We start from the raw sequence: 14,887 nt of genomic DNA, 5'->3' as shown, positions 1-14,887 counted from the left end.
AGCAAGAAAAGCTCCTCATCTCATGGGGAAGAGAAGAGTCTGGGTCACAGCGACTGCATCAGGATCCATTGTGGGCAGAGTACTTCGAAGGCTCTTCTTCCTCACCCTCTTCCAACTTTCTCTGACAACTACAAGAGTAGGGGAAAGTGAATCTCTGCCTTGTGTTGGTCATCAGTAGCGGCTTCAGATTCCTTAGAGAAAGAATTCATGTGCATCTGGACGAGGGGTAAAGAAATAAGGTTAGCCAGTAAGTACCTGCCGTGTAGTGCAGCCTACGCACCCCGCTTTGCCATTCACTCCTTCAGAGGGTGAAACCTCTAAGCCTCAGTTTCACTGCCGGAAAAGTGGGACAGGAAGAGAATGTTTTGTGTGATTGAAAGAGGCCGTATTCTGTTAAAGTGAGAGTGTTGAAAGAGCTATAGTTCTAACAGCCTTAGCACAGCGCTTGATCAGTGTGTAATATTATTACGATGATTATCCACGGGATGCATCTCTGTCATGAGGAGCAGGCAAGATACAAAGGCAGCCTCTCTTGGGCTGAATGGTATGCCAAATATTTATGTGTTTCAAAAGTTCATAAATAGACCATTTTGCCATTTTACTAATCGTTGCCTCGATGGAAAACAAACATTATTTAGCTGTTTCCCTGAACACCAACTTGGAATCTAAATCTCAGCAATTATCATCATTCACAAATAATTTTTATTTCTGGGCAAATGGAAGATATTTTATCATCATTATTGTATTTGTTCAATTTGTGTAATGTATCCTTGGAGGACGCATTTGGAAGCATATATGTATACTATAGGTAGAAAGTGGATTGGAGAAAATATTGAACTCTAACATTTCACTGTAAAGCCTGTATTCCAAATTAATACAAGAGATATTTAGGCATTCCGATATATTGCTGGTAAAAGGAGAGTTAGTAAAAGAATGCAATTTGATAGCTCATTAAATAGGGGAAAAATAGGGACATGTCTCAAAGTATGTTTCATGCTATAATTTTACCAAACTTGTACTGGTTTAGTGGAAAAACATATATATCCGATGTTCCTTAAAATGTCGTTAACGTAGGGGGAAATATTTAAAATCAAAGAAGGCTTTACAGTGTTGTTAGCTACAAACCCTACCAGTGAACAATTGCAGTGAATGGCAACAGGACTACCTCGCTCACAACCCACCGCCAAATCAGACGCCCTTCAGGACACGCCAGCAGATGTGTGCACACCCACATCCACGGCTGCCTCCATGTGCAGAAGCCAGAGAGACTTTCCAGCTTTGGCCTTTCACCTTTCCCTTTCTTGATTTTCTGGGTTGCTTTCTTTTTTCCTCCTTTCCTTTCCACCCAGCTCCGTCTGGTCTGAGAAACTCCCGTCTCTCCCACTTGACATTCTGATGAGCCCGCATTCCTCCTCTCCTTCTTCTCAGGGAGAATTGGGCCATAACTCATTGTGGAGTTGTGGTGATCGCCTCCGCATCGGGCACGGGGGGATACAGGCTGATTTTGAGAAATTAGAGGCCTTTCTTTGACGTCGCCCAAGAGGAGAGGCTGCACACACATTTTGCCTAATAATAAGGGCAACATGTTTCCAAGAGAGCACAAAACAGAAGTGCCTATGACTTCCATCCTGTCTTTAATTTTCTTGTATGTAATGCAGAAATATTTAAAGCTTGTTTTTACAGTCGGACAACCCTGTATCAGGAAACATTTGAGGTATTAATAGTTAGAGAGAACAAAATACAGCCCTGAGTTTCAGTGCACTGGTGTTTCTCATTCATGTGACTTTTTGCTCATGTCCTCAGCATTGTCATACCCTTTCAAGGGTTTTGCTTTTCTTTCTACTTGCAACTTGATATTCTAAGGACCCCCTACCACAAAAAATATTCCTGAGGTTGGAAGTGACCCATACCTTATGCTGATCAGCCCTGAGCAAGGGGCAGCAGAACTCGGAGCTCCCTGCCCATGTCCCGTTGCTTCTCCCTGACAGTTTTAAGTCCCAGAATCTTGGATGATATCGGCCTTTCCTGTGAGTGTTGTTCTGTCTCATCTAATTCTATCTTTTGATTCGTTTACAGGGAAACTTCGTGGCTTGCATGACAGCTATTTTACGACAGATGGAAGATTACCATTATGCCCACTTAATCAAGACTTTTGGGAAAATGAGGACTGATGTAGTAGTAAGTGTCCCTTTCACCCTGTTCACATAACCATGTTTTAGGACCAGCACTTTAGACAAAAGCCTGATGTCAATATGTTCATTTAAAATAGGATTTTGCATGAGAACTTGTCTCTGATTGATTTCAAAAGCCTCCTGGGAAGGTCTGAGTGAAGCCTTGTTTCTAACAAGACAAGGGTCCACACGTGCAGACTTGCTTCTAGGACAGAATGGAGAATGATGCAGGGGCCACGACTAAGGAACTCCCTTGTCTTTCTTGGTGACAGTCTCCTCTCCTGTGCTTTGGGATAATTGAAAATTTGGAGATGTTGTCCATGGATAGTCTCCTATTAACTCCTATTCATTTATTGGTTGACTTTTGAATAGCAGAAGCCAGAGTGACTTTTCAGCTTGAAGTTGTACTCCGTTATTAATTAGCTCTAATCATGGAAGCTCATCAGCGTTTCTCCAAATAATTCTCTAGTCATCTTCAGTAAAACTATGATACAACTTAATTAGAATAAGTATAATAGAGGGGAATTTATTGCTTATGAGCTACCTCCCTAATGACCTGAAATTACATTGCCATATGGCAGATATCCTCTGCAAAGCTGCAACCAAACTTGTTGGCAGACTTTATGATTGCGTGTTGACTTGAACTGTTAGATTCCATTTCTGAGGATCTGTAAGTTTCTGTAGAACACAGTCCCCAACCCCTGGGCCACACAGCAGGAGCTGAGTAGTGGGCAAGCGAGCATCACTGCCTGAGCTCCGCCTCCTGTCAGATCAGCTGCAGCATTAGATTCTAATGAAAGCACGAACCATTTTGTGAACTGTGCATGAGAGGGATCTAGGTTGCCTGCTCCTTATGAGAATCTAATGCCTGATGATCTGAGATGGAACAGTTTCGTCCTGAAACCTGCCCAACACCCCATGGTCCATGGCAAAATTGTCTTCCATGCAACTGGTTCCTGGTGCCAGAAAGGTTGGGGACCGCTGTAATAGAGTACCCAGAGATACCTGCAGAATACAGCCGTGCACTCGTGTTTCCAGAACATGGGTTGTTGCACTTGACATGTGTCTTGTTAAGAACTGAGAAGAAGAGAATGATCTTTATGATTGCTTTCAAAGGATTATTTCTAACACGTGATTTTCTTACTGTTGCCACTATGTATAAAATACATAATTTTCTTATATATCTGTAGTGGCAATAATAAGAAAATTATGTATTAGAAATAATGGATATTTTTATATTTATACACACACACACACACACACACACACACACACACAGTCATATGTCGCTTAATTCTGCCAAATGCATCGTCAGCTGATTTCATCACTGTGCGATCCTCATGGTGTGTACTTTTACTTAAACCTAGATGCTGGAGCCTGCTATACGCTGAGGCTAGATGGTCTAGCCTACTGCTCCTACGCTACACACCTGTACAGCATGTGACCACACTGAATACTATAGGCAGTTAGAATACAAAGGCTGTGATGTCACTAGGTGGTAAGAATTATGTCCATGATCCATTATAATTTTTGGACCACGGACATATATGCAGTCTGTCATTGACCAAAATGTTATTATGCAGCATGTGACTGCACTTCAACGTTTCTAAGGAGAACAAGAATGGATCTAGGCCTTAACATCCTAGCAGCTTCCTTTAAGCAAAAGTAAGAGAACAAGAATATGTATACATTTGTATGTCTGTGTTGGGTTTTCTCTGAATATTAATGAGTAGTTTACAGTAGGCGTATACTCAAATATGTAACCTCTATCCTGTTTATATGCCATGATTCTTTGGAAATCATGGCATAGCAAAATCAAATTTTACATGTGTAACATTTTATCTCATAACTGAATCTAAACTACACCCTACACCCTCCTTTGGTCAGTGTAAAAAACAGTCATAGCTTAGAGCTAGAGGAACAGTTTCTTAGATAACGTTCCAGGCTGAATACTAAAGTCTTCAGAAATAGAAGAATTACCCATCTGGAGAAGTTAGGACTCCAATTAGTACTTTGCCCTTTTTTAGGACAATCACTTCATAAAAATGCACACATGCAAACTGTTTGAAATCATTTAATCTGAACTATTAAGTGCTGTGATTGGTAAGGAATCTTCAAGGTAAGTGAAAAGTGATGATGCCGAATGGCATTTAAAAATTACTGTGGTGGGCTGAGCGCAATGGCTTATGCCTATAAACCCAGCACTTTGGGAGACAGAGGCGATGGATCACCTGAGGTCAGGAGTTCGAAACCAGCCTGGCCAACATGGTGAAACTCGGTCTTTCTTAAAATACAAAAATTACCTAGGCATGGTGGTGCACGCCTGTGATCCCAGCTACTTGGGACTCTGAGGCAGGAGAATTGCTTGAACCCTGAAGGTGGAGGTTGCAGTGAGCTGAGATTGCGCCACTGTACTCCAGCCTGGGTGACAGAGCAATACTCCAGATTCCATCTCAAATAAATAAAACAAAATAAAATAAAGCAATTACTGTGGCTTGCTGAATTCCAAGTGTGTGCCCCCTGTCTTTGCTCAGATCCTAGGATCAGATGTTGTGGTCCCAGTTTTCCAGGGGATGTTTTTCCATAGACATAACAGTTCAGAAAATCTATTATTTGCAGAGAGTTTGATTTCCAATAAGACATGATGTTGACTGGGCATGGTGGATCACACCTAAAATCCCAGAACTTTGGGAGGCCAAGGCGGGTAAATCACATGAGGTCAGGAGTTTGAGACCAGCCTGGCCAACATGGCAAAATCCTTTATCTACTAAAAATGTAAAAATTTAGCTGGGTGTGGTGGTGGGCGCCTGCAATCCCAGCTACTAGAGAGCTGAGGCAGGAGAATTGCTTGAACCCGGGAGGTGGAGGTTTCAGTGAGCTGAGATTGCGCCACCGTACTCCAGCTTGGGTGACAGAGTGAGACTCCATCTCAAAAAAAAAAAAAAAGAAAGAAAAAGAAAAGAAATGACGTTTATGGTTTGGATACCACAAGTTTAGACTAGAGAGATAACCATTGTTAATCTGTCAGAACTTTTGTAAAATGTGTTTCTATCTATTAACTATGCCTAGGAGTATATGACTATTTTTCTATTCTGACAACTATTACATAAAAGATCATTTTGTATGAAATCATTGGAAGTTATTTAGTAATTCAGTATGAAAGTAGCCAAAATCATTTTCTTGAGACTATTTCCGTCTAACAAATACTAATTGAGGTTCTCAAATTTAGCCCTTTTTGGTTGGGTGAGTCATTTTCATACAAAATCACACTTACTATCAAGACCACTGACAGTGAGCATATAGAGCACAAGTGGAAAGCCTGATCCGGAGGAGAATAACGATAGACACGTTCAGCTCTGATCTCTCTCAGGATGGAGGCCATCCCAACCCTTCAGGATTTGAACCACAGAGAATCTGTAGAATCTTCCACATTGGAGATACTGATCTGCCCAAATGGCTGCTGGCTGCCACGTGTCCACATTTCAGTAACAGAAGCAGAGAATGTGCCCAGAGTCTCTGAAGTCAGCTAGAAGGGAACGAGGAGGGCTGGGGGACTTCTAGAGGAGAGTGTTGTCTTGCCACTTGTCACAAATTCCCGCTGTGTGGCTTTAAAAAACACACACTACATTTTCCTACACTGTCACATTTCTGTGACCAGAAGTGTGTGGGTCTCTCCCACTGCAATCCATTTCCCAACACCAGCTGGATGTCCTACAATTCAATTCATTTCTGACACTATCTACCTGGGGTTAGCTTCAGATCCTGCAAGGAAAAGAGCTTATCTGACCTTACTCAGATGTCACCAGTGTTTTACTTACTCTCTTTCCCCTGTGGATCACAAAAAATAATTTTACAAATCCAGAAAAACTGAAAGAATAATACAATGGAGCCAGGCTCAGTGGTTCACACCTGTAATCCCAGCACTTTGGGAGGCCGAGGCGAAAGGGTCTGTTGAGCCCAGAAATTCAAGACCAGCCTGGGCCACATAGTGAGACCCCATTTCTACCAAAAATAAAAAAATTAGCCAGGCATGATAGCTCATGCCGATAGTCTCAGATACTTGGGAGGCTGAGGCAGGAGGATCACTGGAGCCTAGGAGTTTGAGGCTGTAGTGAGCTAAGAGTATGCCACTGCACTACAGCCTGGGTGATAGTGTGAGACCCTATCTAAAAAAAAAAAAAAAAAAGTGCAATGGAAACCATGATTACTACCACCTGAATTCATCAGTTGCAAGCACGTTGGCGTATTTGCTCCCGTCACGCATCTCCATGTGCCTCTATCTATCCAGCCAACCCCTTTCAGTCAGTGAGAGACAGGGGGATGCTCCTGCCCTATGTTGTTCTGCAAACATACTCCGGGGAGTAAAGACATCCGCTAGTGATCTTCTTGCTCCATGAGAATGTAGCAACCACCCCTCGTGCCTTTTATATTCAGATTTCCTCCATTCTTCCCAAACCTTTATGTCCTTTTCACCCATTACATTTGGTGATTGTGTCTCTTTAATCTTTCTTTTTCTAAAATAAATCCATCATTATCACATTGTTTTCTTTTCATAGCATTGCTTTTTGATTTTTTTGAAGATACCAATCCACTAGCTTTTATAGACTATCTCCCATTCTGGGTTTTTTAGTGCTGCCTTGTAATATACCTTTCGACTGCTTTCTCTATCCCCCCGTATGTTCTGCAAACCAGAGCTTGTTCTGAGAGTCAAGCTCAACTCTTTGGCAAGAGTGTTTCAGTGTTGGTATTGAAAGCTTTCTGTTGTGTTACTTTAGGAGGCTGGGCGTGTCATGCTGACCCACTACTGGTGTTGCTAGATTTGACCGCTGGTTTAAAAGCTGGTAATTTCCAGATCTCTCCATGTGAAAATATGTACTTCTTCCTGCCTTTGCAATTATCAAATAATCTCTGGATAAAACTTTGAATCCACAAAAATTTGGACATGTCCTGTTTCCCTATCGGTCTTTCATCAGGTGGGTTGAAAATCTACGGTTGCTCTTTGTCCATGATGGTTACTTCTTTGGCTGAGCAGAATGGAAATTTCCTAAGTCTAAGAGTCAATTTGCTCTGTCTTTAGCCTAAGAGTATTGGGAAGCCATTGGGGAAATGGGTTCATTGTGATGTTTGGAAAGTGCTGGTTCCTTGACCAGATTTATCATTTGAAAAGGTCACTCTGGGTGAAGCATGGGGACAACAGAGGACAAGGACAGACCTCGGTAGATGGGTTTGGAGTCCCCTGTGGCAGTCGAGGTGTGAGAGGATGGCTGTTTATTCAAGTGGGTGGAGACAGGGATGGAATGGTGTGCATGGAGTTATGACACAATTTTGCCTCTGAAATAGATGGCTGGCCATTGTTAGAGCAGCCTGCTTATTGTATAAGACGTCCTGTGAATAGTCGAATGAAAACACGCTGTTGGGCACCGTGGCTCACATCTGTAATCTGAACACTTTGGGAGGCCGAGGCAGGACGATTCCATGAGCCCAGGAGTTCAAGACCAGCCTGGGTAATATACAAGATGCCATCTCTACTAAAAATAAAAAACTAGCCAGGCATGGTGGTGCACGCCTGTGGTCCCAGGCTACTCAGAATACTGAAGTGGGAGGGTCACTTGGGTCCAGGAGGTTGAAGCCGTAGTGAACTAAGATCGCATCACTGTACTCCAGCCTGGGCGAGAGAGGGAAGTAAGTAAATAAGTAAATAGAAACTAAAACTAAAAGATGCAACAGGAATAAATTAGCATTGAATGATGAAATGTTCACAAAATATCCCCTGTTGATTTGGAGACCCTAGTGGAACAGTCTGGAAAGCCTCATCCGCTGCTCAAGGCAAACACAGTTGTTAGGGGCCACTGCCATGGCTAGTGAATTATGCAGAAGACAAGGAAGCCTTGCAAAACCTCATCCCCCACTAGATGCAGCATTTTGTTTGATCAGCAAAGTACCAAAATTTAACAGCTGAGCCATACTAATGAAGTATGGGACTGTGTCTCAGAAAAGAAAGAGAATTGGGAAAATATGCTTCTCTTCCAGAATAATAAAAATGAGAGCCTGTATCTCAATTATTAGGCTTTGAGAAGTGATCATCAAGAAAGCCAGCAATTTCATGCAAATAGAGATGGGACTGAATTACAGTACCCAGCCTACAAAATATGCAGCCTGGTCATTAAAATGGGAAACTCTTGACAAAGTGGGGAAACTCTGTAGTGAAATATGAGTTTCAATAATTAAACTGGGAAAAGAAGCCATTTGCTGTGTCGGGCGAGAGGACTGGGATGCTCCTGCTGCTGAGATCAGATGGAGGCAGTGCCCACGTGCAGAGTTTGAAGAACATCTGGACAGACTTTTCCAACTTAATTTTATCCAGGTCATGAATATCTCCTAGACTGGAGGCATCTGCTAATAGAGTGATCAGGATCACTCATTTTATTTATGGTGGGGCACACCAAACTCCTCACACCATGGACTTCACCTGCCAGAACCTGCCATTGCCATTAAAGCTGGAGAGAAAGTATCTTAACATTGAACATCAGCTTGTTATTGTCATCACATTTAACTTGTGCCTCCTGCAGGAGCTGCTTATTTAGAACTTCGTACTGGGAATTGCTTTCTTGGCTGATTCAATTCTGTTCACCACCTTGGCCTTCACAGCCATTGCACCTAATTATGATCCAGGAGATTAAATAAATGAGAAATATCCACTCATTTGGCAGTCCCTGACCATGGCCTCATTTTTCTAAGTCAGTTCTCTGTTGCCTTTTCCCTTCCCACCGTGGGTGTTGAGTGAGCTTGGGGCTACCAGGGAGGTGTGCTTTTAGGGATGACCACTTGTTTTGTTCAGATTAGCTCAGAGCACGTGTCAAACTCTTGAAAGTAGGAAATGTCCTAATTCTGATAGACACACAGTGGAACCCCTAGGAATAGGCTCCTCCTTCCTGATGTCAGACACATTCTTAGTGGCATGGAAAAGCAGGGTAGAGCAGCTGGGTGTGTCCCGACCCCTGCTGCTTTTCAGTTGCCTGTGAAGTACAGAGCATCATCTGAGACACCAGAAGCATCACTCGGTAGCTTTTGGGGATGTAGCCACCGTCTAGGAGACTTTGGCAACACGGTCGCACGCTCAGATGGTTCACTGCATGCCGAATCTGTGCAAGTGAGGGAGCCTTTCATTTTGAAATTCCATAAGAGAAAGGAACAGACAATAGTATCCCATATTCAACCTGATGTGTCCTGTTCATCATGAAAAATGGATTTAGAGCAAACATAAAAAAAAGCTGTAACCTGCAAGCCTTGTTTGTAAAAATCATGTTTTCCTTGAAGCAGAAAGGGTTTAAATGCCTATTCCTAACCTTTGGGGATTTACTCTCTAACTATTAAAGAGACATGCCCAGGGACTATTTCAGAATATATTCTTGAAAAAGCCTTCTCAGACAGGAGGTGTGCCGGTAAACAGAAAGACAGGACTAATCCACAGCTCCTGTGAAATATATGTTCATTACTTTTTAGGATGTTCTCATTTGGCCTTTAAAAGTGGGGTCTTTTAGAATTTAATTATTGATGGGGGGTGTCATTTTTACCTTTTTCTTGGTGGGCCATTTCAGTGTTTTGTTTTGTTTTTTATTTCAGGATTTCCTAATGGAAACATTCATCATGTTTAAGAACCTCATTGGGAAGAACGTCTACCCTTTCGACTGGGTGATCATGAATATGGTGCAAAATAAGTAAGTGCGGGGCGAGCGGCCCTCAGCTTTTCTGTGGCACCCAGTTCGTGTCTGCTGGGAACAGTGGTGTTGCCTGGAGACCAAGCTGCCTTCCATAACATGTTCTGCAAACATGTTCCTAATTCTGTGATGCTCACAGTTCTAGGGAGAAATGGACTGAGTTTGTGGTGACTTCCTTAGGACAACACGAGGCTCTGGCTCTGAGAATTTGGGCTCCATCCCCTGGAGAAAAACAACCTGAACCTGAATCTCCTGTAGCTGTCGTCATGGGCAGAGGGGTTCTGCTTGGCATGGCTTTGCCTGCCCGTGTTAACCATGTTTTTATCGGCCATACCCACTGTTGGCTCCAGGCGAGGCTTTCAGAAGGTGTTTACATTTCACATATTTCAGTGTTTTTTACTCTTGAGCATTTTCTTCATACTTATTAAATGGTGAGCTTGTGCCTTGTTTATCATCTGCAGTGAGAGCTGTTTGTTAATTTTCTAGCACATTGGGTTTTATCATTTCTGTAAGCACTAACAATAACTGTAGAATTCTCAATCACATGGGATTTTTAAAAAGAACTTTCTGTTCATCTCTGTCTTTCTTTCTCATCACAGTTTGTATGGAGATCATTGTGGGTTCATTTGCAGTTGTAGGAAGTCATAGAGATCTTGTCTGTAAGGGAGTCGATGATGCCATTCACTGATCTTACTTAGAGTCCCTCAGTTTAATTTGTATTCGTTAGTGTTTGTATGGAGTCGTATACCATTTCATCACATGCATATGCTGTGGACTCCACCGCAGTGAAGCTACTGAGCATTTCCATCAGCACAAATGTTCCTCTGGTTGTCCGATTATAGTCACATATACCTCTCCCCTCCACCACCCCACCGTCCCTAAGCTCTCACAACCACTCATTCGTTCTTCATTTGTATAATTGCTTCATTTCAAAAATGTTATATAAATGCAATCATACAGTATGTAACCTTTCAGCACTGGCTGTTTGCACTTTGCTTAATTCACTGGAGATCCATTTAGGTTCTTGCTTTTATCAATAGCTTATTCCTTTTTATTGCTGGGTAGTATTCCGTGGTATGCCCGGACCAAGCATGATGAACCGTTTTCCTGTGGCAGGACGTCTGGGCTATCCCCAGTCTGTGGCTCTTATGAGTGAAGCTGCCACCAGCCTTCATGCATCAGTTTCTGGGTGAACATAGGTCTTCATTTCAGTGGCATAAATGCCTTGCTGGACAAATGCTGGGTTGTCGGGTAATTGCACATTTCGTTTCATAAGAACCTGCCAATCTGTGTCTGTACCATTTTACATTCCCACCAGCAGTGTGAGTGATTCGGTGTGTCTGCATCCAGCATTTGCTGTTGACACTGTTTTTATTTTAGCCGTGCTCGTAGGTGCATAGTGTAACTCCCTAGGATGTGAATTTGCATTTTCTTTGATGGCTTTGCCTCTTTTTAATGCCTGTGGTCCTTCCCTTGGACAAATCCACAGCAGCACAACCTCTCCTTTGACCTCCCTGGGTTTTGCTGCTTTCTAGGGCAGCAGGGACAGCTTGGCCTTGTGTGCCGCAGCTGCAGGATTCCTGCAGACCTCCCTGAGGGGTGAGCACGAGGGAGGGAGCGTTGTCCACCCGCATCAGATGTTACTGAGGTAAAGGTCTCTTTCCACACATCAAAGACAGCATTGGAGAATAGAAGGCGAGGAAGCCCTGGGGAGCCTGGCGTGGCTGTACCCTTAGGCCTGGCCCAGGGAGCAGAGTGGGGGTCCTGGCCTCTGCTCCTCCTCACCTTTCCACCTACTGGGTGTCTTTAAATTATTCCTGTGGCCATCTCTCCGGTTCTGAGTCCTCATCTAGAAAATGATGGACTTGGGCCGGGCACAGTGGTGCATGCCTGTAATCCCAGCACTTTGGGAGGCCGAGGCAGGCGGGTCAGGGCCTGTGTGGATGCCGGTTCTCTGCCTCCTGACTCCTCCACATGTGGACCCGACCTTCTCTGGGTCTCCCAGCACAGCGCCACGTCCTTGCTCTCAGGCTGTGGATTCCATGGCCCTGGGTGAGCACTGCTCCAACAAAGGTCAGGTGTGATGCACTCCCCGAAGCTGCATTCATGGTGCTTCTACTCTGAGGGTCTCCTGCTTAGGAAGGCATCATCAAAATCTACTTATTTTATGATTTTAAAAAAAAAATAATTGAGAGCCTGTTTTCAGTCGAAATATCATGGCCACATCATTCTCTCTTCCTGCTTCACTGTCTTCCTCTTATCGCCAACCCTGCACTACATGAGGGTGGCCGCCACGCTGGCCATGATGCAAAGCCACACCATCATTAAGTCAGTGGTGTGGAGCTCAACCCTGGGAGTGCAGTGCTTCTGGTTTGCTTCTCCAGAGACCCTGTCCAGCTTCTCCTGGGATATTCTGTTGTTTCTGGGGTGAGCAGGTGGCTTGATCCACGCTCCTTGGAATCATGAATAATTCGCTGCAAACCAAGGGCAACCTGCCCCGGCCAGTGTCCTTACTCACTGGTGCCCCTCTGCAGGGCACGGCGCCTGACAGAGGAACCCGCCCTGCAGCAGCAGGTTGGTGCAGTGGCATTTTGGACCAAAGCCTTTGCATCTTAGAAACAGGGAAGAGAGTCTATTGTTTTGAGGACAGGGAAACTGTGGGGAGAAGCCACCAGCGCTCAGCATCCTCAGCAGTTGATTCGATGAGAATTCTGAGGATGAAGTTCACCTTGGTGGTAGTAAAGTCCACCTTGTTCTCCTGTCCATCGTGTACACAGGCTGCAGCTGGAAAGACGTCTTGATAAGGGAAGCAGCCTGAATGTAAAACCCTACACTTTATTTTCTGTTTTATATAATATGTTATCCCAAACTGTCTAATCAAGAATTCTAGCACTCTGAGGCCAAGTCGCTCAGTAAACAGTGTTTCCTCCATGGGAGCTTCCTGCTGAGAAATGATGTGTGCCTGTGCTCATCTGTGTGTGTGCTTGCATGTGTGTGCATGCATGTGCATGTGTGTGTACCCATGCTTATCTGTGTGTGCTTGCATGTGTGTGCATGTGTGTGCGCGTGTGTACCCATGCTCATCTGTGTGTGTGCTTGCCTGCGTGTGCATGTGTGTGTGCATGTGTGTGTACCCGTGCTCATCTGTGTGTGTGTGCATGTGGGTGTGGGTGTGTGTACCTGTGCATTGAGGTGTTGGTTTCAAGTAAACGCACTTTCATTTACAGAGATTCTGACTCTTAGAAGCTCAAATAAATCAATATTCCTATCCAAGTTGATTCCCTAGCCCACACAGCACAAGAATCAGCCATGGTGGAGGCTTTTTAGGTCCTGATCAGAGTCGGTCACTGATAACTGTAACTTTTATTCCCGCATCCTTCTGCCCCCATCTGTCTCTTATGTGAAATAAACAACATGAACGTTTGGAAGCTGGATCAGGTGGGCGTTTGAAGAAGGTTGTTGCCTCCATGTGGTCAGATACTTGAAACTGTCTGGAGACAGCTGGACAGGGTCTCTAGAGAAGCAAACCAGAACCATTGCACTCCCAGGGTTGAGCTCCACACCATGCACTTAATGACGGTGTGGCTTTGCATCGCAGCCAGCGTGGCGACCCCCGTCACGTAGTGCAGGGTTGGCTGTAGGAGGAAGACAGTGACGCAGGAAGACAGAATGATGCGGCCTGATGTTCCAGCTGAAAACAGACTCTCAATTATTTAAAAAAAAAATCATAAAATAAGTAGATTTTGATGCTGCCTTCCTAAGCGGGAGACTCTTGGAGCAGGAGCACCGTGAATAAGAGCAGTTGGAGCAGTGCTCACCCAGGGCCTTAGGTATTCTGTGACACCTTTGCTTCAGTGCCAGCTTCAAAATGAAGGTTCGCATCACTTTCCCTGTAGGCACCCATTCTTTGTGAGGCGTTGCACGTTCACATCCTGGAGCTGAGGATGAGCTAACACTGGGCATGCCTCACAGCGCCAGGCACTGCTGCAGGGACATCACATGCCATCACATCCTTAATAGCCTCAGCAGCCCCTCTGGGACAGCCGCTGTGTTTATGCCCACTTTACACATGGGAAAATTGAGACATGGAAGTTGAGTCACTTGCCAAAAGACACAAAGCTGGGCAGGGTTAGTGCCAAAATTTAAATCCAGAGCATCCACCCCAGAGCCATGCCTGAGCCGCCCAGCTACCCTGCTTCGTGGTCTTAAGTAGGTCTTCTGTTTCCCAAGAGAATGTTATGAGTTTTTGTTTTGTTTTTATTTGAGTGTCCTTAAAACATGACACAGCTTTTCCACAAGGCTTACTGCTTACGTGAGTGTATTTTGAGCATGGAAGTCATTACATTGCTACTTATCTTTCTTCACCTTTAGAAGTGTATGCACCATTTATTAATGTGCTTCATATGAGCAAATCTTGCTGTGCAGTCTAGAAAAATAATGTCCCCCTAGTATTGTCATAAAGTAATCTCCTTATGGAAATTACAGATACCATATTCTGTGTCTTTATCTACTTGCTATGTATATGTATATATACTGCCTCTTACTTCATAGATTAATATTTTATATGTTGCCAGACTTCCTGCTCCCTCCACCTCTTAATGAGTACCAGAGACTTCCTTGCCTCGGCTGGGTGAGCAGTGGTTCCTGAAGCTTCTGGAGTCTGTATTTCGGTTTTAATGGCACAGTTGGACGTGCGGTTTTACCACCTACAGCTTAGAAATTGACAAAATCAGCCTCTGTGGTCTCTTATATATTTGTGTGCTTGTTTATCTTTGTCTCTGTGAACATACCTTTCCTCGATACATGGGGCTCGTAAAATGTAATTCAAGGCAATGTCTATTAGTTTTTGTGATACAACTTGTAAATCAGGAATCAAAGTTAGAGGATTTAATGAATATCCCAAAGGATGGTGTTCACTTGGTTGTTATGTTCAAGATAGGAACTGATTGGCAATGGCCTGACATTATAGCTCTGCTCTAGGATATGAGAGTGCCAGAT

The 14,887-nt window shown here is 44.0% G+C and overlaps 1 protein-coding gene across 3 annotated transcripts in view; it reads left to right on the top strand.

Moving 5' to 3' along the window:
• Positions 1-14,887, top strand: part of DOCK1 (dedicator of cytokinesis 1) — a 543,465-nt gene that overhangs the window by 332,530 nt on the left and 196,048 nt on the right. For all 3 annotated transcript variants that reach the window (XM_021671705.2, XM_021671704.2, XM_064373739.1), the window contains exons 28-29: positions 2,077-2,178; positions 9,795-9,889. In XM_021671705.2, coding sequence (XP_021527380.2) covers positions 2,077-2,178; positions 9,795-9,889 — 197 coding nt within the window. The remainder of the gene's footprint in view (positions 1-2,076; positions 2,179-9,794; positions 9,890-14,887) is intronic.

Source organism: Aotus nancymaae, unplaced genomic scaffold (assembly GCF_030222135.1).
Source record: "Aotus nancymaae isolate 86718 unplaced genomic scaffold, 86718_ANA_hifiasm-v0.15.2.pri h1tg000010l, whole genome shotgun sequence".
Lineage (NCBI taxonomy): Eukaryota > Metazoa > Chordata > Mammalia > Primates > Aotidae > Aotus > Aotus nancymaae.
This window is presented reverse-complemented; position numbering and strand designations above follow the sequence as displayed.